The sequence below is a fragment of the Acomys russatus genome, chromosome 16 (assembly GCF_903995435.1).
Source record: "Acomys russatus chromosome 16, mAcoRus1.1, whole genome shotgun sequence".
NCBI classification, from domain to species: domain Eukaryota; kingdom Metazoa; phylum Chordata; class Mammalia; order Rodentia; family Muridae; genus Acomys; species Acomys russatus.
In genome coordinates, this window is record NC_067152.1 from 21,656,640 (window position 1) to 21,682,070 (window position 25,431).

General features: G+C 46.8%; 2 protein-coding genes across 4 annotated transcripts in view; one reads left to right on the forward strand and one right to left on the reverse strand.

Moving 5' to 3' along the window:
• Window positions 1–1,178: 1,178 nt before the first annotated feature.
• On the forward strand, window positions 1,179–9,173 carry Tac4 (tachykinin precursor 4). The gene is made up of 4 exons (XM_051158972.1): window positions 1,179–1,295; window positions 4,755–4,848; window positions 7,792–7,851; window positions 9,163–9,173. Exons 1-4 carry the CDS (start codon window positions 1,191–1,193, stop codon window positions 9,171–9,173), a joined length of 270 nt encoding a protein of 89 aa, XP_051014929.1. The 5' UTR covers window positions 1,179–1,190.
• A 5,964-nt stretch (window positions 9,174–15,137) lies between these two features.
• Window positions 15,138–25,431, reverse strand: part of Kat7 (lysine acetyltransferase 7) — a 36,455-nt gene continuing 26,161 nt past the window's right edge. For 2 of the 3 annotated variants that reach the window (XM_051158358.1, XM_051158357.1), the window contains 7 exons: window positions 23,581–23,772; window positions 21,770–21,859; window positions 21,427–21,567; window positions 19,926–20,019; window positions 17,575–17,721; window positions 16,449–16,555; window positions 15,138–15,701 (listed from right to left, as the gene is read on the reverse strand). In XM_051158358.1, the coding sequence (XP_051014315.1) occupies window positions 15,600–15,701; window positions 16,449–16,555; window positions 17,575–17,721; window positions 19,926–20,019; window positions 21,427–21,567; window positions 21,770–21,859; window positions 23,581–23,772 (873 nt within the window). In that variant the 3' untranslated portion in view covers window positions 15,138–15,599. The remainder of the gene's footprint in view (window positions 15,702–16,448; window positions 16,556–17,574; window positions 17,722–19,925; window positions 20,020–21,426; window positions 21,568–21,769; window positions 21,860–23,580; window positions 23,773–25,431) is intronic. The other variant, XM_051158359.1, reaches the window with a different exon arrangement.

Below are 25,431 nucleotides of genomic sequence, written 5' to 3' on the forward strand. Positions count from 1 at the left end.
CCGGGTGTGGTGGTGCACGCCTTTAATCCCAGCACTCGGGAGGCAGAGGCACGCGGATCGCTGTGAGTTCGAGGCCAGCCTAGTCTACAAAGTGAGTCCAGGATGGCCAAGGCTGCACAGAGAAACCCTGTCTCAAAAAAAACAAAAACAAAAAACAAACAAACAAAAAAACCCAATTATTAATGGACGTTAAATATTTACCATTCCACATTGTGCTGAATGTTTCACATGCATTATCTCATTTCATCCTCAGCCTTTGCAGAATCTCATTATTAGCCTTTTGCTACCTTGGAGGGTCCTAAGGTTTAGAGGGGTTAAGTAATAGCCAGAGGTCACACAGCTGTTCAACAATGATGCTACAAATGGATCTCTGGTCTCTGACCACAGGGCCCTTGTTCTAGGCTGACAGATGATGGATGGATGGACGGATGGATGGTCAGGCAGATGGAGAAGCTGAACAGACTGGGAAGAAGCATACCCAGGATCTTGGAGTTTATAGAAGAGTGGCAGGGAGGCACACAGGGGGACAAGTGTGGCTCCGTGTTAGGTCATGGGAGCGACGGAAAATCACTGAGGGTCAATGGTTGACAATGAAGCCATTTTCTGGCAAATCTGTTTCCACTTGCAAGAAGCCTCGGGTCTTTAAGTACTGGCATCTCCTGGGGCACACAATGTGTTCTAGCCATAGATGGGGATGGTGTTTGGGGAAAGTACAGAGGGAGGAGAGATGGGTGGGAGAGGTTGGTCAGCAGTGACATACTGGCCAACCTTCTCATTTCCAACAAGAGAGATAGCCCCCTGGGGTTGTCCTCAGCAAGCTGTAATCCCCAGGCCCCACATACTGTGCCATTGTGCGCCCCCGTCTGTCTGTCGCAGGAGGGAACTCAGCCAAAGGTAAGGCTGGTATCAGTGTTAAGCCTTGGGATCAAATGTTGGGGGTGGCTAAGGGGGGAGGTCTAGGCGCCTCATGTCATTGGCTCTGTCAGCTAAGGAGAGAGGCTGTTAGATGAAGCTGCCCAAAGGTGGGAAAAGCCACAGGAAGGAAGCAGACAAGCTGGAAGGGGGGGAACAAGGAAAGGTTTCCTACCCTCATTGGAGCAGCCCTGTGTGGACTTGAGCCTGAAGGAGGAGGTGGCATCAGGCTGAGAGGTGCTCCCGGGATTCCCAGGACGGAGCAGCATTTGCTCACCATGCTGCCCCTCCTCCTTGCCCTGTTTCTCCTGATCGGGCCATCGGCGTGCACTACAGCTGGAGACAGAGAGGAAGCAGAGTCCTGGGTGACCGTGAACCTGAAGGTACCTTTCTGACATGGTGACCCACCGTGGAGGGCTCAGAGATCCCTTCTGAGGTTGCCAGGAGAGTGGAGAGCACTCTCCCAAGACCTTTTTTTTTTTTTTTTAAATGTGCATTTTTATTTTATCTACATGTATGTTCTATGGGTGTCAGATTTTGGAGTTACAGTTGTGAGCTGCCACATGGGTGTTGGGAATTGAACCTGGGTCTTCTGAAAAAACAGTTAGTGCTCCCAACCACTGAGCCATCTCTCCAGACCCCAAGCACTTTTATTGCAAGGCAGGCTAGTCAGTTCCCTTGGATGAGGAGGGTCAAAGTCTTAAGGCCTGATCTGTCCAACCACCAGAGGGGCATGCAGCTTGTGCATGTGAGAGCTGTGTGTATGGAAACACTTAGTTAACACCTACTGTGTTCCTAGTGCTGTCCTGACTGCCTTATAAACAGTAACCCATTTCAACCTCATGGAGAAAAACACCACCGTTACCCCATTTCAGATGGGTACAGAGGTCAAGTAGCTTGTCTATGGTGTACTGATTCAAAAGCACAGCTTCTACCATAGCTGGGGTCTGACTCTATGTATCTGTGCATTAGAGATTTTTTTTTTTCCAGAAGTCTTTTCAAGGGACCAACTGGAACAGAATCACTAATTTGTCTCACACAATCGGTTTTGTCTCCTGACATGCACTGGTGTTTGACCATGGTGGTGTCTACCAAACTGCCAGTGAAGAGAAATCTCAAAGTTGGAGCCCAACCCTATTCTGAGATCCAATACCTCTGACCTAGTCGAAGACCCTGACCTTGGAGCACAGTAAGAGACTAGCGGTCAGGACAGCTTGCACAGGAGGGTAACTGCAGCCTGTTTGCCCCACAGTCCCAGGATGAAAGGACACTCAGCTGATTTAGGCCATGTGAGGTCCTCAGAAGCGCTCATCGGGGGTCTGGGGATGCAGCTCAGTAGGTAAAGAGCTTAAGTAGCATACAGCAGCCCTGGGTTCAATCTCCAACACCACGTAAAACCGCATGGTGGTGCAAGCTGACTGCATGGTGGTGCACGCCTGTAATCCCAGCACTCAGGAGATAGAGGCAGGAGGATCAGAAGTTCACGGTCATTCTTAGGTGCATAGGGAGCTCAAGGCCAGCCTAGAGAGGGGAGGGGCACTAGAAAATGGGAGACCCAAGGAAAAGCCACGCAGTCCACCCCATTGAAGGTTGGGGAAATGTGGACCATGGGAGAAGACAGCAGGCCCTGGAGACCTGGGCTCAAGTCTCCGCATGGCCGCTGACTCCTGCTGCTCTCCACCTCAGTTTCCTTACCTGCAAGATGGAGAAGGAGGAAAATGAACCCTCACTCATTCTGGAGCTATGACTTTTTTTTTTATTTGTTTGTAGTCAGTGACAGACATGCAATGTGTGAAAATTCCTGTTGGATCAGAGAGATGCCACGTGGACGTGCCATCAACTTCACATGGCTGGTGTCTTGGCAGCTCGGATTTCCACCTGGAGTTAATTAGCTCCTCCTACAGGAGTGAATCTTGTCTCCTCTTCACTCCTTTAGTGCCCCTCTGCCTCCCAAGACGTGAGGCTTGTAATAGGAGAGAAGAGGCTGGGCTAGAACATCAGAAATAATGACTCTGCAGGTTGCTAAGTGACACTACAAATGGGATGTTCTGATGGCTCCCAGTCCCCAGGGTGCCCTGCCTGCAGTCACCCCTGGCTTCCTGGGTAAACTAGAATGTCCTCCTAATGCCTTCTCTCCCCCTAGCAGAAACCTGATGGGTAGATGGGTCTGCTTTATTTAATTAGTAAAATAACCACTCTTTCTAGTTTGTACTTGAAGGATGCCCTTTATTAAGGCAAAGTAGTTTTCATGAGATTTTCAAAGATGGGCTTAAATCTCCAAAGAGACTTTTCTCTGGTTTATGGCAGCTGGTGACAGCTGCCTCAGCCACTGACATCCTAGGGAGGAGACAGATTGGGAGATTGAATTAGGCCAAGACTTAGAAAACACAGACACAGGATGTGACCAGCCCCAAACAGCCTGTGGGTCTTCCGTGACTCCCAGCTGGATCCCTGGAGTCCTTGGATGCTGCACTGGCCCTAAGGAGAGTCCCTGATATGTCCTCAGCTCCCAGCCTCACTCAAGGCTGTGGCCTGTCTTCAGCCTTATTGGGAAAGGTGGTTCCCACTTGTCTCAATTCAGAAATGGTCATAGAAAAGTGATCCCTCAGAGACTCAAAGTCACAGGGTGGGGGGAGGGAACACCTGGGTCTACAGCAGTAGGGTAAGGATATTGCCAATGGGACTACCTGGAAGATTAAAATGGCTTTTCCCTGGGGCAATAGCTCCACCTAGGCCCCAAGTGGGACTTCTCGCAGGATGCTGAGTTCTGGGGAGGGTAAGTCTGGGGGGAGAGAAGAGAACAGTCATAAATGCTGCTCTGCCATATTAAGTGGCAGCCTGATTCTGGTCTTTGTTGACAAAATTTCTCAAGATGAAAAAGAACATTTCTTAGAACTTGAATGATTCTTCAGCTTCTCCTGCATTGCCCTGATTAGGTTACTAGCTACCTCAGTTTCCACATCTGTAAAGTGGACAGAGGATTATACTTTCTTTTTGAGACAGTCTTACTATATATCCCTAGCTTACCTGGAACTATATGTAGAATAGTCTAACACCCAGCTGGTGGTAATGCGCCTGTTTCCATGGCGGGGGGGGGGGGGGGCGGAGTGTGTGGGTGTGTGGTGTTTTGGCCATGTGGCTCAGATTGACTTTGTACTCACAATGTCCTGCCTCAGCCACTCAAGTGCTGGGGCTACAATCACATGCCACCATGCCCAGCTCCACAGTGTAATGGTAGTTAATATGGAAAATTTGACTGGAGTATTTGAGAGCCTGCCCTTTGAGCTAGATGGCTTGGGTTTGAGTTCTGGCTCCATTTCCCACTTAGCTATGCTATTTTTGGACATATTTCATCTCTGTGTACCTGTATGTCTTTATCTGTTAAGTGGTAACAGTAATAGTACTGGGTAAATACTATTTTTAGGTAGTATTTGAAATCTATTTTCATGAGGTTTGGGTGAGAATTAGTGAGTTACTAAATTCTTTTTTAATATTTATTATTTATACAGTATTCTGCCTGCATGTGGGCCTGCAGACCAAAAGAGGTATGAATGGTTATGAGCCACTATGTAATTGCTGGGAATTGAACTCAGGACCTTCAGAAAAACAGCCAGTGCTCTAAATCTGAGACATCTCTCCATCCCAAGTTACTAAATTAAAGTGCTTAGGACAGTGCCAGGAACACAATATGTGAAATTTTAGATCATCTTTAATACAATGTGCTGTTTGTGGTAAAATACGCAAAAGGGCCTGGTGAGAGGCTGTGGTTGAGATGGTTATGCACCCCCCACTCTCGCATCTCATCAGCGCCCCACTCTAATGCTGACCCTTTGCTTCTCCAGGGCATACCTGTCCCCAGCATTGAGCTCCGGCTTCAGGACATGAAGAGAAGCAGGACTCGCCAGTTCTATGGTCTGATGGGGAAGCGGGTGGAAGGTGAGTGACAAAGGTAGTGGGTGTCGTTCTGAGTAGTATCTGCAGTACCAACTAGAGGATGCCCACGGGGTGGTGAGGTACACCCCCATAAGTCATCATCCAAGCAGGATGCTCTGTGGAGTGCCACTGGCAACAGGTGTATAGGGGCTGTCCAGCATATGAGGGAGATTGATGCTTTTTGCACTCTGGTTCCATACTTGGGCAATGGGGAAGAGTTGTGAGGCAAGACAGCAACATGAGATATGAACAAGGCAGGCTTTCCAGACAGTTCTGTGCAGATCAGCACAATTATTGAAGGTACTGAAACAAAGAAGCTGTCCCGGGACATGGAGAAAAGTCATATTGGACAGAGCTCATTTCTCTTGGCTAGCTGTTTTCTTCAACACCACTGTCTTGAATAGTCATGGTTGGTGTCGGCACTTACGTTGACCATTTGGAGCCCATTGGCTGCATCCATCAAAGTTGGAAATGTATGCAATTTTGACCAATAGAGAATCTCAAGTTTTCATATGAATGTTATGTGAGCCCTGAAATGTTTGCCAAATTGACTATTATCAGCAAAATTTTTCAAAAATGTGTCGGGTGTTATGGTACACGCCTTTAATCCCAGCACTCAGAGGCAGAGGCAGGTGGATCGCTAGGAGTTTGAGGCCAGCCTGGTCTACAAAGCAAGTCCAGGACAGTCAACCATACACAGAGAAACACTGTCTTGAGGAAAAAAGAAGGAAAGAAAGAAGGCCACCAGTAGGGGAAAGGTCAAAATATAGAATATAAAGGGGACATGGTGGCACATGCCAGTAAATCCCAGCAGTCAGGAGTTGGACACAAGATGACTAAAGTTCATTCTTGGCTACGTAGTGAGTTTGAGGACAGCTGGGCTATGTGAGATCCTGTCTCAAGTAAAGATTAAAAAAAGGGGGGGGGGGATCAGCATGAGAAGCCGAATTTAGCATCCAACAGGAAAAGCTAGGCAGTGTGCCTATAATGCCAGTGGAGAGGTAAAGTCAAACCAAACTGGTGAGCTTCAGGCTCAGAGAGAAGCCCTGCCTCAAAAACCAAGGTGGACCTCAACTCAGGAAGACAGTGTTCCCCACTGGCATCTCCCCCCCCTTTCTCTCTCTCTCTCTCTCTCTCTCTCTCTCTCTCTCTCTCTCTCTCTCTCTCTCTCTCTCTCTCTCTCTCTCTCTCTCTCTCTCTCACACACACACACACACACACACACACACAAACAGATTTTGAAAAGAAAAACTTGTGACCATACATAATGAGATATTAAGAAAGATGGAGAATTGAGCTAGGCATGGGTCTTAGTGGTAAAAGGGGTGTGCTGACCGTTCATAAGGCCTTAGGTTCAATCCCCAGCACCAGCAAAACAAACAAAATGCTTAAGCAGGCTGTGGATGACACCTGCTTGAGCGGGAAGCTCACTAGACTACATGGTGAGACCTTGTCTCAAAAACATTTTTTGTTTGTGGTTTTTTTATTTTTTTTGTTTGAAATAGCATTTCTCTGTGTAGCCTTGGCTATCCTGGAACTCTCTTTGTAGACCAGGCTTGGCCTTGAACTCACAGAGATCCACCTGGCTCTGCCTCCTGAGTGCTGGGATTAAAGGCATGCACCAAAAGCACCCGGCCGTGTTTTGTTTTTTTTTTTGTCCTTGAGTACAGCAGAACCTGACCATAGTCAAATCTCTAGGACAATGACAGCCCCATATGCCTAGTAGGTGACTGAAGCTCTGATAGCAAGTGCTTTCCTCAAGGATGCCTCCCAAGTAGTGCCAGACTCCAGTGATGCCAACCTATGCACGTTTGACTGCCTCTTCTGGGCGTAGTCCCACTGTCATGCAAGGCCAATGGGGTGGCTACAACCCTCATACCTCTCACCAAGCCCCTAAGGGAAGCAGGGTGGTCTTCATCTCCTTTTCCTTCTCCCAGGAATACATCCTAGCCAGTCAAGGGAGAGAATGGGTGAGTGCTGCCCTGGTTTACCTTCAGCGTGCCCCCTAGCGTGGGGCACACTCTGCTGGCTATTAACTAACCTGAAATAAACAGGGAGGCTCCTGCTGGCACTGCTGTACCCTTGGAGAACTGCTGTGACCTGACCAGAAGAAAGGCTTTCTGGCTATTTCCCCAGAGGGTGGGATGCACAAGGACAGGCAGGGAATGCCTGCAGGGGTAGGAGGTGGGGCCAGAGTTGCAGAATTACCAGAGTTAAGAAAATGGATCAGCCAGGAAGATAAGAGAGCTCAAGAGATCCAACCCCTTGTCTCCTGAGGATCTAAGAACTGCAAATCTGGGTAGGCTTTATTCTGCGTAAGCCCTTCATCAGAAAGAAGGGTTAGGTCTCATAGCTCACACCTGTAATCCCAGCACTTGGAAGGCTGAGGCAGAGGGATTACAAGTGGCCAGCCTGGACTACAAAGCAAGAACCTGTCTCAAATGAAACAGCACAGAAAATACCAACCTGTTCCCACAACTCCTGAAGGCTGTGTGAATCAGGCCTAGCCCCTTCATACCGTTTGGTGTCACTACTGAGCTCACTGCCCGATCCCTAGCAGCTAAGGTACGGCTGCCTACCCTAAGCACACAGCTTGTCTGTCTGCATGGACTGGGAATGATGCTCTTGGCACACTGCATTGTGTGATGGTCCTGCTGTGTCACACGGCTCTTGTTCCCAGCCTGGAAACTCCCCACAGGAAGACCCAGGGTTTGGGTCACTCTGCATCCTTAATACTCAGCCTAGTTTCTGTACATGGAAATACTGGTGACAGGACTAGCAAGAGGAAGGGGTCAGTGAGTAAAGCCATGGATGAGTGAAGGGATCCAAGGCACTTCCTCACTTCCCATGATGAGTGACAATGGCTCCACCTTCGCTGTCCTTCCCCCGTGCCAAGTCAGCCTTCCTTTACTGCTCCTCTGTTACCTCTTCTCTCTCCCTCACCAGGCTATCAGCTGGGACGAATAGTGCAGGACCTCCTTGGCGCGAGTGGTCTGTCCATAGAAGGTAGGCAAAGGCATTTAATGATGGGAAAACAGCCAGGGGCTTTCCTGCTATCAGATAGAATAAGCTCCCGTACTATTCTATCCAACAGAAGGGGCCATGGGAGGCAAAAGCTGAGGTACAAGGAGGGGAAGCGGCCCCTGATCTTTATTTGTGTATACTTGTGTGTGCTACAGCATGTGTATGGAGGTCAGAGGTCAACTTCACTTCTCTCACCATGTGCGGGAGACCCACCTTAGGTGGTCAGACGAGGTGGCTGGTACCTTTACAGGCCGAGGCACCTTGCCAGGCCGGATGATCTTGAAGTTGTATCTTTCCTAAGTGGAGCCACAGAACATGATCTTCCGCAGATATCTCCTATCTCTGTAAGGTTCTAGTTCTTGATCCCTAGATCAGAATTTAGCATTGGAGAGATTCTGTCTTCAACAACTGTCACTAAGTGAGCAGCCCCATGGGAGAGGTGATACCCTCAACACCTAACCCTCCCCGCCATAGCACACACGCACGCAGGCACGCACGCAGGAGCTGTACCTTCAAGTGGTCCCTAAAGCCAGGCATCAAAATAAATAATCTAGGCTGCGGGGAGGAGCACAGAGTGGATGAGTCAAGAGCAAGAAGGGCAGTGGATGCAACAGTGAGCAGCAGATGCAAGTCACACTGAGCTCCAGGCTGTTTTCCTGTTGTGCTGACTTCCGGCCCCTCCCTATCTTTCCTGATAGACCACTGGCTATGGAGAAGAAAGACAGGAGTGAATTCTGTTTTCCCCTGAGATTTTCTTAAGACATTTGAGTCTTTGAGGGGACCTCTGGAACTCACCCCAATATTGAGATGAATGTTCTACACACATAGGGCGGGGAGCTGGTTGCTTAGAGGCATCATTTTCCAAGGATAGAAAGTAATTTGTCCTAAGTCACACAGTGAACTAGAAACAAAACCCGTTTCCTGGTCAGTGGCAGCTCCATGTCCCCAGGGAGATCTTTTGGGCTTCAGGATACCATTCCCCTTTCTGTGGGGGATGACTGAGGGGATGACCCTGTAATTTTACTGCTCTAGGAACCTGCAGACAGGAGACACATCGCCATGGTACAGGGCTTGGAACAGTGGCCAGAGAAGACCTCCAGAGTCAAAGAGGAAGACCAGATTCTCCTGATCACCAGCTACATGTAGCATTGTCCCTGGGAACAGAAGAGGATGGCCGGGGTTCAGAGTGAGCCCCAAGGGACCGATTCCCAAATGATGCCACATCCATCTCTTTCCTAAACATCACAGTTGAAGCGCCTCACACCAACAGTCCTGTGTCTTCTGTCCTGCCAGGCCCGCACTGAACTCTATTTCTTCCAAGACTCTTGGCATCAGGTAGAATGGCACACAAAACACTCTTGCCTCTCAAGCCACCTCTCCTCCCTTGCACCCAGGCTCCCAGAGGCTATGCAGTGCAGGTTAGCTTCTCACTCTGTATCCCATGTCCAACACACAGTAGGACTCAATAAACAGTCAGCACTAATAAGTAGCTTCCTCAGCCACTCAGGGTAGAAGGCGGGATGTCAGAATAGCAGAGAGCAAGATTATACAGCCCAAGCCCATTCTCAGGTGGGAAATGGGCTTGGGGCCTGGCTGAGAACGGCACAGAAACAAAAAAAATGTCCCGGTGGGGGAAGGTGCTACATGCACTTGAGGGTGAGGTCATGGGCCTTCTCTTTAGACTCCTGATATTCCAGCCAATAGAGGTCACCTTCCAGGCCAATGCCATGGCTCAGTGGGATAAGGCAACTGCTGCCAAGTGTGACTTGAGTGCAATTCCTAGGACCCACAAGGTAGAAGAGTAAACTTTCCCAAGTTGTCCTTTGACCTCTACATGTGCTATGCCATGTATATACACAAAATAAAAAGTAAAAAAAATAAAAATAAAAAAATAAAAAAAAAATGGAAAGCTTTTTAAAGAGGGCGCCCTCTCTAAGCCAGTCCTCCTGATTGTATGACTCATCAATCCTCTTGTGTTAGGTGGTCCTTCAACTGCTTGAGTCAGTTGTCCCCATTCATAAGCCAGGGGAGAGCGCAAGAGAAACAGCTCCAACCTCAGACGGCCCCATCTTGTCGGGGAACCCTTGTGTCTATGACAGAGGGCCCTGATTTACAGACATCAGAAGCTGGGGATGGTCTGTTCACCTGTGGTCTCCGCCCTCAGGAGGTTGAGGCTTGAGCCCAGGAATTCAGCCTGGACAACATGCTGAGACAACAACAGAAAACCAAAAGACCAATGGGATGGCTCAGAGCAGAATGTTTGCTGGCAGACATGATGCAATCCCTAAGCCCCTCTTGGTGGAAGGAGAGAACTGATTCCCAAAACCTAGCCTCTGACTTCTACACAAGTGATGTAGTGTTCACACATGCGTGTGCGCATACACATATACACAGACACACAGTAAATGTAACTTTTAAAAAGCCCCTTGGTCAGGATGAAATCCAAGGAAAAACACTGGGGAGGAGGTGGGAGATAGCTCAGCCAGCAAGGTACTTGCCGTGTGAGTACTAAGACCTCAGTTTGATCCCCAGAACTGACATTAAAACAAACAAACAAAAAATGGCATGGTAGTGTATGTTTGTAATCACGGTGCTGGGGGCAGAAGACACAGACAGGTGAGCTCTATGCCAATGAGAGACTCAGCCTTAAAAAACAAGTGTTCTGCACCTGAGACACAATAACAGATTGTCCTCTGGCCTCCACATGCAAGTGTATAAGCACACACATAAGCATAAAAAACAGGCTGAGCCAGAAGTGCCAAACTACATGGGTCGGGTTAAGAACAAAGGAAGCTCATTCACACATTCACTGGACCACTGTGTCTCTCATCCCAAAGAGGAAATGGGTTATTTTTCCTAGGCACTCAATCCCATCTATGTGTGACAGGGAGTATGAACAGGAAGGGGAAACAAGCATTCGGATGACAGCATAAACTGCTGAAGAGAGGAGACTGAGTAAGTCAAAGCAGTTTTTTTTTTCTTTTTTTAAACCTTATGTACACTGGTGTTATGCTGGCATGTCTGTGTAAGGGCGTCAGATACCCTAGAAGTGGAATTACATACAGTTGTGGATGCTGGGAATTGAACTCGAGTCCTTTGGAAGAGGAGCCAGTGTGCTTTTAATTGTTGAGCTATCTCTCCAGCCCCAGCTTTTCTAATTTTCTATGACTCAAAATCCCAAATCTGGGGCTGGGCGTGGTGGCACTAGCCTTTAATCCAGAGGGGTTAATCCACACGCCTTTAAGGCAGAGGCAGGCAAATGGCTGAGTTCAAGGCCAGCCTGGTCTACAGAGCGAGTCTAGTACAGCCAAGGCTACACAGAGAAACCCTGTCTCGAAAACCCAAAAAATAAAACATAAAAAAAATTGCAAGTCTGGTGCACATCTGAGGAGCAAAGTGAACCTCTGATAAGGGGCCTCACACACAGGGATCTGGCAGGATCTGGAGGGCTTTCTATTATGAGATAAGATGCCAATCTCCCAGGGTAAGCACAGGGTAAGGCATTTCCAGAAACAGACCCTACTGGAACGTGACTTGTCAAGAGTAAAGGTGCTTCTCTCTCACTTGGAATGCTTGGGAAGCACCAGGGAGCCAAAGTGATCAACAGTCCAGGCTATTTTCTTTACTTCTAAGCATTAGTAAACAAAGCCAGGCATCCAAACAAATACCAGAAGGCACTGCACAAGAGGGAAGGGACAAACTGAGGCTTCACCCAAAGGGCACATTTTCCTTACCAGAGAGCCTAGTTCTGGTTTAGTGACACTCAGTGGCATTGCTGAATTTACCACAAAGGAAGTGAGCAATTACATTGCCCCCTCCGTCTGGGAGAGGCAGTCATTTGCAAGCTTGTGGCCAAAAGGCCTGAAGTAAAATCAGCTGAGACCCAATCCCCAGCACACACCACATCCTATTGTTTAGCGAAGGTGTTCTCATCTTCTGGTCTCAAGATCCACACCCCACGAGGCCCAGCAGCCAGTGGGCCAGACCTTCCTCAATACTTCACCACTCATCCGTCAGTTCTTTGCATTCCAAAACCTAGTTCAGAGTCCTGAGAAAGAGCAAAGCAGCCAGGTGTTTCCTGCTTTACACTGAGGCTTCTCCAATCAGGCTTCATTAATCCTGTATCTGGGAAGAGACTTCAAAGGCAATTTCTGGAACTCTGAACAAATGTGTGCATATCTGCATAGGTACACTAAAAGACAAAACAAAACCACCACCACCAACAACAAAAATGTGTTCATCAGCTTTCCAAAGGCCAGAAGTAAGCAGGAGAGACGGGCTCAGAGCCTGTGACTTGATCCCACTGTAAGAACAGTCACACCGAGTAATCTTTTGACTTGGCAACTGTTCTTCAGAGGAAGAGGAGGGAGGTTTAGGACTATCCTTGCAAGGCAGTAGGAATGCCATTGGTTTCATGTTCCAGAAGGGAGTTTTGCTGCAAGCAAACTGTTCTTCACTTTTGTCTATAAGTTTTATGATGCTCCAGAGCCCCAACCTTGATCTAGACCAACCAGCCCAACAAATAACCCCATCACTGCTAAAAATAACTCAGCAGGACTCACGATTTCTATGAGATAGGAAAATAATCGAGGCATAGGTGACTAGGCTGCACTACAAGGCTTTGGAGGCAAATAAATAAATAAATAAATAAATAAATAAATAAGGCTCTCTCATTCAGTATCTGTAAAGTTCTCACAGATTAGTGAGTACTCTTGCAAAAGAAGCCTTTAGGTCTGGTTCTCAACCTTTCTAACGCTGCTACCCTTCAACGTAGTTCATGTTGTGGTAACCCCCAATCATAAGATTATTTTCTTTTTCGAGACAGAATTTCTCTGTGTAGCCTTGGCTAGCCTAGAATCACTTGATAGACCAGACTGGCCTCAAACTCACAGCGATCCACCTGCCTCTGCCTCCCGAGTGCTGGGATTAAGGGTGTGCGCCACCATTGCCTGGTATATGATTGTTGTCACTGCTATTTCATAACTGTAATTTTGCCACTGTTATGAATCATACTGTAAATGTTTTCCAATGGTCCTAGGTGACCCCTTGTGAAAAGGTCATGACCCACAGACTGACAACCACTGCTCTGAAACATGACTGTTTGTAACAAGAGTAACATACCTAGAAGGAAATGGATGATTAAATACTGGGAACTGAAGCTGAGGAGAAGGCAATGGTAGAGGTGCTTTGGATTCTCAAGTGGGACAGAGTACAATGAGCATTCTGGCTTCTTGGCTCATGTGTTGCAGTAGGCTACAGGTTTCCTGCTGTATGACCAGTGTGAGCAGACCGCATATAGCTTTAAAAAAAAAAAGGGGGTCCATGCAAGTAGTGCTGAGCGCACACGATGGTGCCCCACACTGGCCTCCACCGAGCGGATTCCACGAACAACTGCAGAACATTGCTCCAAACTTCTCTGGGTAGGAAAGGAATTGAGCTGTCAAGGGAGGGGAATGTTTCCATACTGGTAAGAGTTTCAGACTCCACTGCTGATCAGTCTAGAGACAGCCATCACCTCACCTACCTTCAATCTTCAAACTGTGAGAAAACAAAAGTTCCCTCTCCTTCCAGTATTTACAACAGAGACTTGAACAAACCTGATTCTAAGATGAATGGACAGGGAGGCCATTTTTCTCCACTGCATTTCACAACTACAATAAGAGGCCCTGGCAGTGAGCAAAACCAACCCAGCAAACGCAGCACCCTTTCCACCACACAGATGGCAGTGCCCAACCTCCCTATCCCTGCCTGAGCAAACACAAGCAAAATGCAGCTATTTCCAGACGCACAATCTGGGTTGGATAATGAGGCTTGCTACTGGTGAACAGACTTGGAAAAAAGGAATACACTTGTTCCTGCCTCCTGCTAGCGTCCGGGGTACTCCCCACCTACCTTCCATTGGTTCCTTGACTCCCTCTCCCAATTCAGATGCAGACGAATCAAAAAATGAGTTATACTAGCTAGCCACTGTTGTGCATGACTAGTTCCTGGAGCCAAAGGGAGGTAGATTCCATTTGTTCTACCAATTATGAGTTCAGAGAAAATACTCACTCTGTCAACAATATGTTTTACAGGGGAAAACAATCCACAATTACAAACCCCACTAACACATCACTCAGCCGTTACCCACAGATCAGTCACACCATTTTCACATATGAATGAGCCCCGGACTAGTCAGATGTCAGCAGAGAACATGCTTTATTGAGTAGATATAGAAGAGCACATTCTAGCACGTGTGGGGAAGGGCTCAGCATATGTGAAAGGCCTTTACCCCTTAAAAAAACCTCAGTGAAGCGGCTTTTAGATACATTTTAACAGTGACACTGAAACTGGAGGGAGCCGCCAAAGAACATGCTTAAAATCAGCTCCCTCTAACCCACAGTGAGCATTAGTAGTGTACAGAGATGACAAGAGAAAGGCACAAATGACCAGAGTTAGGGCTGTGGTGAGGGTGCCACGTGAAGACAGCAGTGCTGGAGGGGAACAAGTGGGAAGGGTGACATGTCAGACATCAAAAGCTGCCCCAAGATAGCAGGTTATAGAATGGGACAGGGAGAAATTAGAGGGAACATTTCTTCCTTCACTTAACACCACCAAAATTAGGAACCAGAGAACAGGATGGCGGTGGCAAGTCCCAAAAGGGAAACGGAGTTCTTGGAGGGACAGGAGCACTTCAGCCTGTTGGAGGGGAGGCACTATTGAAAGGGAAGCAAACCCTAGCAGTGTGGCCACTCTGTCTTGCTGAGTCATGGGCTGAGAAACAGAAGTCATTTGCAACTATTTTCCACTTCTCCCAGGAAGCTCTGGACAAAATCAGTGCAACTTACATGGAAGTATAGCTGTCCCGTACCAGCTCGGCCAAGGCAGGTGGAAAGGTCTGCAGTGTGAGTACTCAATTAACATGTGGCAGGAAAGGAAACTTAAAACTATTTTGGCAAATGCCAACATAAAAAAGGGCAGGAAATAAAAAGCAAGGTGGGGGCATTTCCTGCTGTGGCAAAAGAATTATCCATTTCCTTCCAGCAAGATGCTGTCCTGGTGCCCACAAGCGAATACAAAGGAAAGCCTGGGGTCGCTACCTCTTACTCTTCACCCTCTCACTCAGGTGGACCAGGTGCTGAGAACCCCTGGGAGATTTCAGGGGTTCTAAGCTCTGGTCAGCCTGATCCTGACCAAAGGCAAGTCGCTAGACACAAATGGAGAAAATAAGTGACTCTGGGATGAAATCCAGGGTGAAGGAGCCTTCCCTGTGCGTACGCTCCCAGGTGCTGTCTCTTGCCTGCCCCTACCTTCACAAAGAATGAAGGAGGAGCACCTGGAAAGGGTCCTTCGGTGGCAACCACGCTTGGAGGTCTGGTCACCAGGCATGAAAAAGCACTAGCACAAAGTTCAGGACACAACAAGCCTCACGGGGCTAAAGAACATGAGGAGAGAACCAGTGACTGGACAGGTACAGTACCATAACACAACTCCTTGGGTCAGTGCTATGAGGGATCTGTACTCGAGCTTAGTACAGATCCATCCAGGCAACCTCACTGAGGCCGAAACAACAGTTCCTCAGAACTAGCGTCTGCAGTGTACATGAAGGTTGGAGCCAGGACAGTCCTGAGGGGGTGGCCTTCCCAAAGGATACTGTACTTGCCAATCACAAGAGCAACAGAAATGACAGACAGATCCCTAGGGTATGGAGTCCTACTGCTGGGGCTCGCTGGCTCGGAATGACAGGTCACTTAAGTGCCCTTGGGAGGGGTCCATTTTAAGCAGCTGGGATCCATGGTTTTATTGGAGTTGGACCTTTTGGCTTCTTTGGCTATCCATTCATCTATCAGGTCCTGTGAAGAATAAGGGAGCAACTATTACATACATGGAACTAACACACTTTAAAACAGATTCCAAAATGACTATGACAGATTCACCCAAGTCCTAATAAGATAGTTAAGGCACAAGATAATATTATCTTCGGGTTTGCAGGCTGTTTCCTCTGTAATCTATTCCTACTCCCTTTGGTGAGAACTGAAAATCATTATTCATTACACTTACGACTTGTAAGTAACTGAAAATGCAAAATGGTCTTGAGCTGAAGTGACATTCGACAAAAGCCAAAACACTTGTGAGAATCCTAGAATGTATAGGGACTCAGAGATGGGCAGAAGTGTAATGCCACACAAAGCTGCTTAGCTTGTGTCATCCACATCTGACAGAGCTTACCAAAAGCTCTGATAAGGACAAGGGAGGAGATAAGATAAGCTTCGCCACAAAAACCGAGTGGACCTTGCTGCCAGCTGGAATGAGGCTAGAAGGAGCTTCCAGTTAAATCCTCTAAGGAAGTTAACTTGGGTAGTGTTGCCCCCACTGAGTTCTGCGACGCTTTAAGAACAACACAGGCGGGGCTGGAGCGATAGGTCAGTGGTTAGGAGTACTACCTGCTCTTCCAAAGGACCCGGGTTCAATTCCCAGCACCCACATGGCAGCTCACAACTGTCTGTAACTCTAAGATCTGACACCCTCACACCAATGCACATACATTAAAAAAACAAAAACAAAAACAAAAAAACACAGGCAGCTGAGAAAAATCTCACCTGTCTTTTCAAAACTAGATGCTTGCCTTTCCAATACTTAAGCATCTGAAGGGCTTGCAGAGTGCTGACAATGTCCACGGGATTCACAGCAGTTTCCTGGCTGATTTCTGTAACAGAGGAACCACTGAGATCCCAGCAGAAGCACAGACTCCCACAGCCCATGTCTCCCAAGCCCCCTTTCATGCCTCAGTTTTCCAGAGGCCAAGTCTGTGGTGCCTGGGCTGACCTGTTCAGAATGTTGCACCAGTCCAAATAACAAAAGCCAGATGCTAAGAAGCTATCCGTGGCCCCTTAGAAATCAAGGTCAAATATGGAAGTCCTAAATTCTCCCAGTGTTAAAAGGAAGATGTCTTTCTTAAAACTCACGGGTTTTGCCAGGTGTGGTGGTGCACACCTTTAATACTAGCACTGGGAGGCAGAGGCAGGTGGATCTCTGTGTGTTCAAGACCAGCCTGGTCTACAAAGTGAGTCTAGGGCAGCCAAGACTGTTACACAGAGAAACCCTGTCTCGAAAAACAGAACAGGTTTCAAAATACTGAACTCTTTCTTCTTGATTTTTAAAAGAAATGAGAAGCCAGACACAGTGGCGCACACCTTTAATCCTAGCACTTGGGAGGCAGAGGCAAGCGATCTCTGTGAGTTCCAGGACAGTATGGTCTACAGAGTGAGTTCCAGGACAGCCAGGGCTACACAGAGAAACCTGTCTCAGAAAAACAACAACAACTAACAAACAAACGGCATATATATGTATGTGTGTGGGGTGTGCGCGCGTGCGCATGTTGTATACGTATGGGTGCTCTGTCTAGATGTATACCTATGCACCATGCACGTGCCTGGAACTGGAGCTACATATGGTTGCAGGACACAATATGGGTGCTATGAATTGAACCCAGGTCTTCTGGAAGAATAGCTGGTGCTCTTAACCAGTGAACCACCTCTCCAGGTCTTCCTCTTGGTTTTTTGAAAAATTAAGTGTAAACAACTCCAGACAGGAAAGCCCACTTAATAACCATTCCCAGGACCTAGCGCTCTGGGATCTTCAGGTCTGCAGTGCCGATCTCTGCAATGTTCCCTAGTCACAGTCAGACTAAACAGAACAGGGCCAGTGTCACCGAGTGCAACCTACCTTTGATGGAAATCTCCTTGCCCTGGAAGTTGTGCAGGTACCGGAGCAGCACTTCCTTCCAATAGCTGCGGTAGCTTATGAGGCCCAGGTCTGACAGTGGGCGCTCTGGAGAGCCAACTTTCTCTTCCACTTTGGAAAGTAAATAACCTACCAAGAAAGAACACCGACCTAGGTTTTGTTGTTTCTTTTGAGGAGGGGATGTAATTGTGTTTACTTTATTTTGTGTGCACATTAGCCTGGAGATTAAAGAACTTGCAGGAATCAGCTCTCTCTTTCTACTATGTGGGTTCTGTGACTCTAACTCAGGACCTTATCCTGGCAGCAAGTGTTTTTACCCACTGAGCTATCTCACCATGCCTGGGTGAGGGGCTCTGCTGAGACACTCTATAGGCCAGGCCGGCCTTGAACCTGCAGTGAAGATTTCCGTTTCTGCCTCTCTAGTGTTGGGAAACCCAGTCAGACTTTTTCAAACACCACTAAACCTCATCCTAACATCAAAAGCCAGCGTGCAAACACAGAAGACTTAAGAAGGATGCCTCTTCTGTAGTACCAGAAAGCCAGCCATTTAACAGAATATGTACTGTGTGGCTGTTGAGGACATAGTGGCTTTGTATAAGGAAAAGTGGAGGAATGTGTGCTCACAGTACCTAAGTGCCTTCTAACAGGCACCTAGAAACAACCCTAGAAGCCATCACTAGGAGCTTTAATAGCCCTTTCTCTAGAGATGCTTGCTAAGAACAGAGGGGGAAGTCCTTCCATTACACAATACAGCAGCCCTTTCTTTTTTCTTTAAAAGTTAACCCGGGCTGGCTTTAAAATTTCTTATCTTGGGACTAGAGAGATGGCTCAGTAGACAAAGCACTTTTCATATAAGCATGAGAACCAGGGTTTGTAAGCCCCAGAAACTTCATAAAAGTAGGTCAGGCATGGTGGCCACCAGTAACTTCAGCCTTTTAGAGATATAGATGGGAGTTCCAGGACATGCATGCTAGCTAGACTAGCCAGTGCGAGCTCTCAGTTTAATGAGAGATGCTCTGTTAGTAAATAAGCCAGAAATGGAGGAAGACACCAGCAACTTCTGGCTGTTACATGTGAACATACAGATATGACCCCCCAAAAAATTTTTTTTCAAAAAAAGATTTATATATTTTATGTGTATGGTGTCTGCCTACATGTATGTGCACGGTGTGTAGAGGCCAGAAGAGAGCGTCAGATCGCCTGGAACTGGAGTTACAGCTGGTTGTGAGCTGCCATGTGGAGGCTGGAAACCGGAACCTGGGTTCTCTGCAAGACTACTGAACCATCTCTACAACCAAGCCCCGACTCTAATGCAATGACAGTGCACGCTGACAGGGATACTCTGGTTTGTCACAGTAGAATGCAGACTTAGCAAATACTGAACCAATACTCCAGGAGTATGCTTGCTTCTTGAAAGCCTCTGGCCAGAGTGTCACCAGCTTTTCTATGTATAATGTTCTTTTCTCTATTTCTGTTTAAAACAGCTTAAAACACATCTGTTGATTCAGAAGCACTGTACTCACAACCCATAGCACCGTAATTCATGTCTGCAGAGAGCTTGTCAGCACAATACTTACAGCCATTCTAAATCAACAGTGTGAGGCGGTGGTTCTCACCCTTCCTACTGCTGTGACCCTTTTGCTGTGACCCTTTAGTACAGTTCCTCATGTAGTGGTGACCCCCTCCAACCATAAAATTAATTTTTTTTGCTTGCTGTTTCATAATTGAATTTTGCTATTGTCATGAATTATAAGTATGTGATATGTAGGATATCTGAAATGTAAGCCCCACAGGTTGAGGACCACTGGTTTAAGGTACTTGCCACCAAGCTGATGGCCTTAGTTCAGACCCAGGACCCACAGCGAGGAGGGAGAACACTCCTGCCAGTTGTACTCTCATCTTCACACATACCCACCAAGCTAACAAGCAATGTACTAAGAACCACCCTCCAGTTAATCTGCGAGTTACATGTCAGTGGGTAGATAAATTCACACCTGACACCCATGATGAATGAGGAGTACAATACCCAAAGCCTGAATCAGGTACACGGATTACCTCCACAGTGCTTTCATACATGAAATCCCAAGCATCAAAGCCTTAAGCACACACCTGCGCTGTCTCGGTCTCAAATGGGCTAATCCTTGCAAAACTTAATTTATTATTCTCTGCATCTCCTCAGCGGCAACTCAAGGTTTTGTATTCATTGATAAAGAGTTCCTACTTGCACTAGTTATCACTGCATGGTAGGAATTGTCAAGAAAACAGGACACAAGTGACCAAAAACATCCCCAGAGTCCCGCCTTGAAGAACTGACGCTTAGTAGGACCACTTACTGAAATCAATGAGCATCTTGCCATAGCCCTGTCTCATATACTGAGGCATGGTGAGGATACAGGATACGTTGTAGTTGAGAAATGAATTCTTCTCCTAAAATCAAGAAGAGAACAGCAGATCATGAGGCATTGAAACCAGAAGTTCCACCACCTCCCACCCCCAATCCTAGATAGAAAATGAGACTTGAACAGTGGTTCTGAACCTTCCTAATACTGTGACCCTTTAATATAATTCCTCATGTTGTGATGACCAACCGTAAAATTATTTTCATTGCTACTTCATAACTAAGTTTTGCTGCAGCTATGAATTGTAAATATCTGTTTTCTGATGGTCTTAGGCAACTCCTGTGAAAGGGTCCCTTGGTGCCCCCACAAAGGGATCGCAGCCCAAGGCTGAGAACCGATGGGCTATAAGGCCCAGGGCTGTTACCGCTTCATGATGGGCAACTTGTTAGCCTGAGGGTCTGAGATCACCAGTGCCAATTTAGGGGCTAACTCCAGGAGCATGCCAGAGCCAAGAGGGCCAAGCCAACCTACTAGGAGCCCTGTTTAAGAAGCACTGTTTTAGAAGGCAGTTTGCCTACTCAAAAGAGAGGATCCTAACAGAATTCCTAAGAAGGTCAAAATAGACCAACTCACTTTATTACCTGTTTAACCCTCTCTCAAAAAACTATTAATAAAGTTGTTACACTACATTAAAAAACTGGTAACAAACCCAGCACTGAGGAGACAAAAGCAGGATCATCTCTTTGAGTTCTAGGCCAGCCAGGACTAATAGGGAGATCCCACCTCAACAGAGCAAAAGAAAACTATAAGCTAGATTTGGTCTTTTATCTTTTAAAGCAAAGAGGTACCACCACTAAAGGGACTGGCCTTTAGTGAACCCACAGTAAACCCACCTGGAGAACAAGCAACCCTAGGTTCCTGATTTTAACTTAAAATGGAGAAAGGCAAAGCCAGAAGTTGGCTCAACTACATGATGTGTTTTAAATTCACAGGATGGGGCCAGGCCAGCAATTAATGTCTCCAACCTACAAGCACAGAACCTTCTAATAACAGAATCAGGAGCCGGGCATGGTGGCGCAGGCCTTTAATGCCAGCACTCGGGAGGCAGACGCAGGCAGATCGCTGTGAGTTTGAGGTCAGCCTGGTCTACAAGGTGAGTGTAGGACAGCCAAGGCTACACAGAAAAACCCTGTCTTGAAAAACCTAAAAACAAAAACAAACAAACAAACAACAGTATCAGGTAGGTGTCCTGAAACATGTTTGTAATCCGGAGGTTGATGCCAGCCTACTGCATATGATTCTATGCCTGGATATCGGAGTAAGATCCTGAAATGATGGTTTCCATGAAGCCATCTGTGGTCCATATTTGTCTTTCTTCTTTTGCTTATGGGAAGGCTATCCCTGGTCTGCTTCCCCATCAGATATGTGAGCCTTCTAACGCCAATACCCATAATGTTGCTGTGGTTAAGCTTCTAAATCACCAGATCCTGCTGACCTTAGAAAAATATCCAATCAGGTGACAGCCGGTATTGTCCGCTTCTGTCATAACGTAGAACAGGAAAGGCTCTACATCATAGTATAATGTCTTATGGTCCAGAAAAAGCTTCGCCAAAAGGCAGAGATTTTGGCAGTAGATCTGAAAGCGGAAAAGGGGAGTTTGTGTGAAGGCCAGCGACTTCGAAACTCACCCAAACCAAAGAATGATCACACCACTCTATCCATGAATCAGAACTAATTCCTTTCGCCCTTACAAGTATTTCGCGATGACAAAACATTACTTTGGAGCCCTATCAACACTCGACACTAGCGCCCCTTTCCCTCAAGTCGCCATGTTTTACCTTGTTTTTCTTGCCATCTACTTCAAACACAGAGACGGAGCCTTTGCGATATATCTCATCACCAGGGGGGTGCTTCCACACACACTTGGCCTAAAGAGAGCAGAGTTCACATGAAGCAGTAACATCTTTCTACATCCCTGTTCCTTCACCAGGAAAAGGAATTGCAGGTTAACTGTGCTTAACTGAGTATAAGAATTGTTGAACACACTTGAGACAGTGAAATCAGTTGTTTTCAGAAAGTTAAAGCCTTCTTAAGCTGTTGCAATATAGCTATGGCATTTCTATAGCTGTTTGGCTCAAGTTTTCTGGATTATTTTTGGCATTATCTCAGCCCAAGATATTAAATCACCTACTACGTAAAAGCTAGATAAATAAGAATACTCTTGCTTACAATAAAATGCCTCATGCCAACAGGAAATTAGTTCTTAAGCAGCTTAGTGTTGCTAAATACGCTATGCTCACCATTACCAGTCACTTCCCACCACCATGCTACGTCATGTGTGCAGACTGGAAAACAGATCCGCACAGAAGAAGGTCACGAGCACTCCCTACCTGCCCACCTCCTGCCACATCTTAGATAAAGAGAAAATCCTTCCATGGCCTCTTTTAAAAGCTAGGAGGTCTAGCTGGACAGCAGGAAGCTGGAAGGCACTTGGTTCCAAAGTAACCCTTTCTTTATTCTCAAAATGTTCGATTCATAGTGCTGGAGCTGGTGCCCAGCACCCCAGGCAGCAAGCCAAGTTCTCTCCCGCTTAAGCCTGGCTCTGCAGTGAGAGCGGGAAGCAGGTACAGGTGTGCGCTGCCAAGACTGATGCCTCCTACTTGATTCTGGGACCACATAGTAGGAGGAGAGAACTAACTCCCACAAGTTGTTCGCTTGTCTTCACAATATGCCATAGTGTGTATGCACATGCACGTGCACGCGCACACACACACAAACACAAAGTTTACACATATAGAAAATTTCTTACTAAATAATTTACTAGACACAGTGGTCGGTCATGTCAACACTCTTATAGACAGGCAGGAAAACAGCTACAAGCTTGAGGCTAGCCTAAGCTAGAGACCTTCTTAATACAAATAAAATTCACATACTCATCCTCTAAGAAGTATGTTCTGGGTTTGGGCATGTAGCTCAGTGGTACAGTACTTACCCAGTGAGTGTGAGGCTGTGTGTATGGGTGTTGTGTTGTGTGTGTGCGCGCGCAGCCTTTCCTATCTTAAAGCAAAGAATGTTCAGAAATGCAAACTACCAATCCATTCTTTTACTTTCATCACCCATTACAGGGAGAGCTCCCCTTTTTTGTTTGTTTTTTTGAGACAGGGTTTCTCTTGTAGTCCTAGCCTCACTTTGTAGACCAGGCTGGCCTTGAGCTCACAGATCCACGTGCCTGTGCCTCCCGAGTGCTGGGATTCAGCCCAGCCTGAATCTCCCTTCTATATGCATTCAGTTAACACACATTTCACAGACACCCACCATCTAAAATATGAGCCATACTGTCTTATCTAATAAAATATGTTTTCACTGAGTTTGGTACAAACTGTAGAAGAGGTAACTCATATTCTGAAGAAGAAACAATGGACGGGAAATGAGACGGGAAATGAGAAAAGATGTTTGTGGACAGGTATTAGTTAAGATGCCATGCAGCACTGGTTCTGGCAAGGGTTACCCTAACTGTAACTTTCAGTTCCGTACATTTCCACCCCATTGCTATGGACGCTGGGGAGATGTCATCTCTTGGACATAACTAGGAAACTGTGTAACATCCCCCTCCCGGCCATGGTTGCAGCAGTGGAACAAGAAAACATACCATGTGTCGGCGGAGTATTGTTTGGCTCTTCATGTATTTTAAACAGAATTCACACATGTAGAGCCGTCCCAGCCGTGCATACTCTTCAGGATAGGGAGAGTGGTACCAAGTATCCAGCTCATAGCGGCCAAAAGCAATTGTTTTGATCATGTTGCTTCCCTCAGTGATTTGGCCTTGAAGCCTTAACTTCTCCTATTACCAAGAAGAAACCAAAATAAATAAGGATTAGAATTCTTTATCTTTGATTTTAAAATTAGACTTTTATTTATATAATGTGTATGGAAATTTTGTTTTCACATATATATGTACCCCACATGTATGCCTAGTGCCTGCAGAGGTCAGAAAAAGGCATCAGATGTCATAAAATTAGAGTTATAGGTGGCTACAAGCCACCACCAGGGTGCTGGGAACTGAATGTGGATTCTCCGCAAAAACAGCAAATGCTTGGAAAATCAGGCAGGTTTACAGAAAACCTGCCAGCTATACTGCCCAGGTATCTCAAAGGAAAAGAAAAAGGGGGGGGGGGGCTCATTTGTATTTTAGCCCACCCTGAAATGAAGATGTAACGAGGATGACCTAGAACTCCTGACTTTTCTGCCTTCGTTTTCAGATGCTTCAGTTACAGGCATGTACAGCAGATTTCTGTGGTGCTGGAGGTGGACCCCAGGGTGTCCTGGACCCCAGGTAATCACACTGCTGAGAGAGCTACAGTCCTCGACCTTTCTTGGCTTCGTGTTTTCAATTTTTATTTTTATTTTTTGGTTTTTCAAGACAGGGTTTCTCTGTGTAGCCTTGGCCATCCTGGACTCACTTTGTAGACCAGGCTGGCCTCAAACTCACAGCGATCCGCCTGCCTCTGCCTCCCGAGTGCTGGGATTAAAGGCGTGCGCCACCACGCCCGGCTAATCGTGTTTTCAATTTTTAAATTAATTTTTATTTATACTATGTGCACGTAAATGCAAGAGAGGTCAGAGGGGGGCTGGAGAGATGGCTCAGTGGATAAGAGCGCCACCTACTCTTCCAGAGGTCATGAGTCCATTTCCCAGCAACCACATGGTGGCTCACAACCATCTATAATGTGATCTTATGCCCTCTTCTGGCATGCAAGTGTACATGCAGGCAGAACACTGTATACATAATAATAAATAAATCTTTTTAAAAAAAGAGAGGTCAGAGGACAGTTCATGGGAGTCAGTTCTCTCCTCCTTACAAGAGGATCCTGAGGATAGTGAGGCTTGAACTCAGCAGGTGCCCTCCTGGTGCTCCTCCACCTCAGTGGGCTAGGATTACAAGTGCACACTAGGCAATTATTTTCTGTAACCAGCTGGAAGATTGGGACTTGGCTGGCTGTCCCGGACACTAGCTCAGTCGGGGAATAGGTCCTTGGAATTGGGGGTTTTTGGAGTGTCAGTGAACAGAAATAAGGCGTCACTTTGCCGACACTCCAAAACCCCAATCCCAAGGACCTATTTCCCGACTGAGCTAGTGGTCCGTGGCAGTTGGCCTTAGACAATTAATGGGAAAGAAAACCAGGAGGTGGCAACCAACAAATATCCCAGACTAGAGCAGACCCCAAACCCGACCTCCTGAGACTGATGTACGAAAAGGACCGAGGGGGGGAGATGAAATTAACGCAACAAACTAAATTTGCCTTAGAACATTTGTTTCATCACAGGTACTTACAACCCAACTAACCCAAACAATAGGAAAAGGAGATTAAAGAACACAATAATGAAACTTTAAGGATATCAGTTCTGAGAAATGATTCTCCTGGCATAGTCAGCAGGACCAACAATTCAACAAAGGTTGCTGCTGGAACTGGGAACAGCAGCTGAGGCCTAGAGCCTCTGC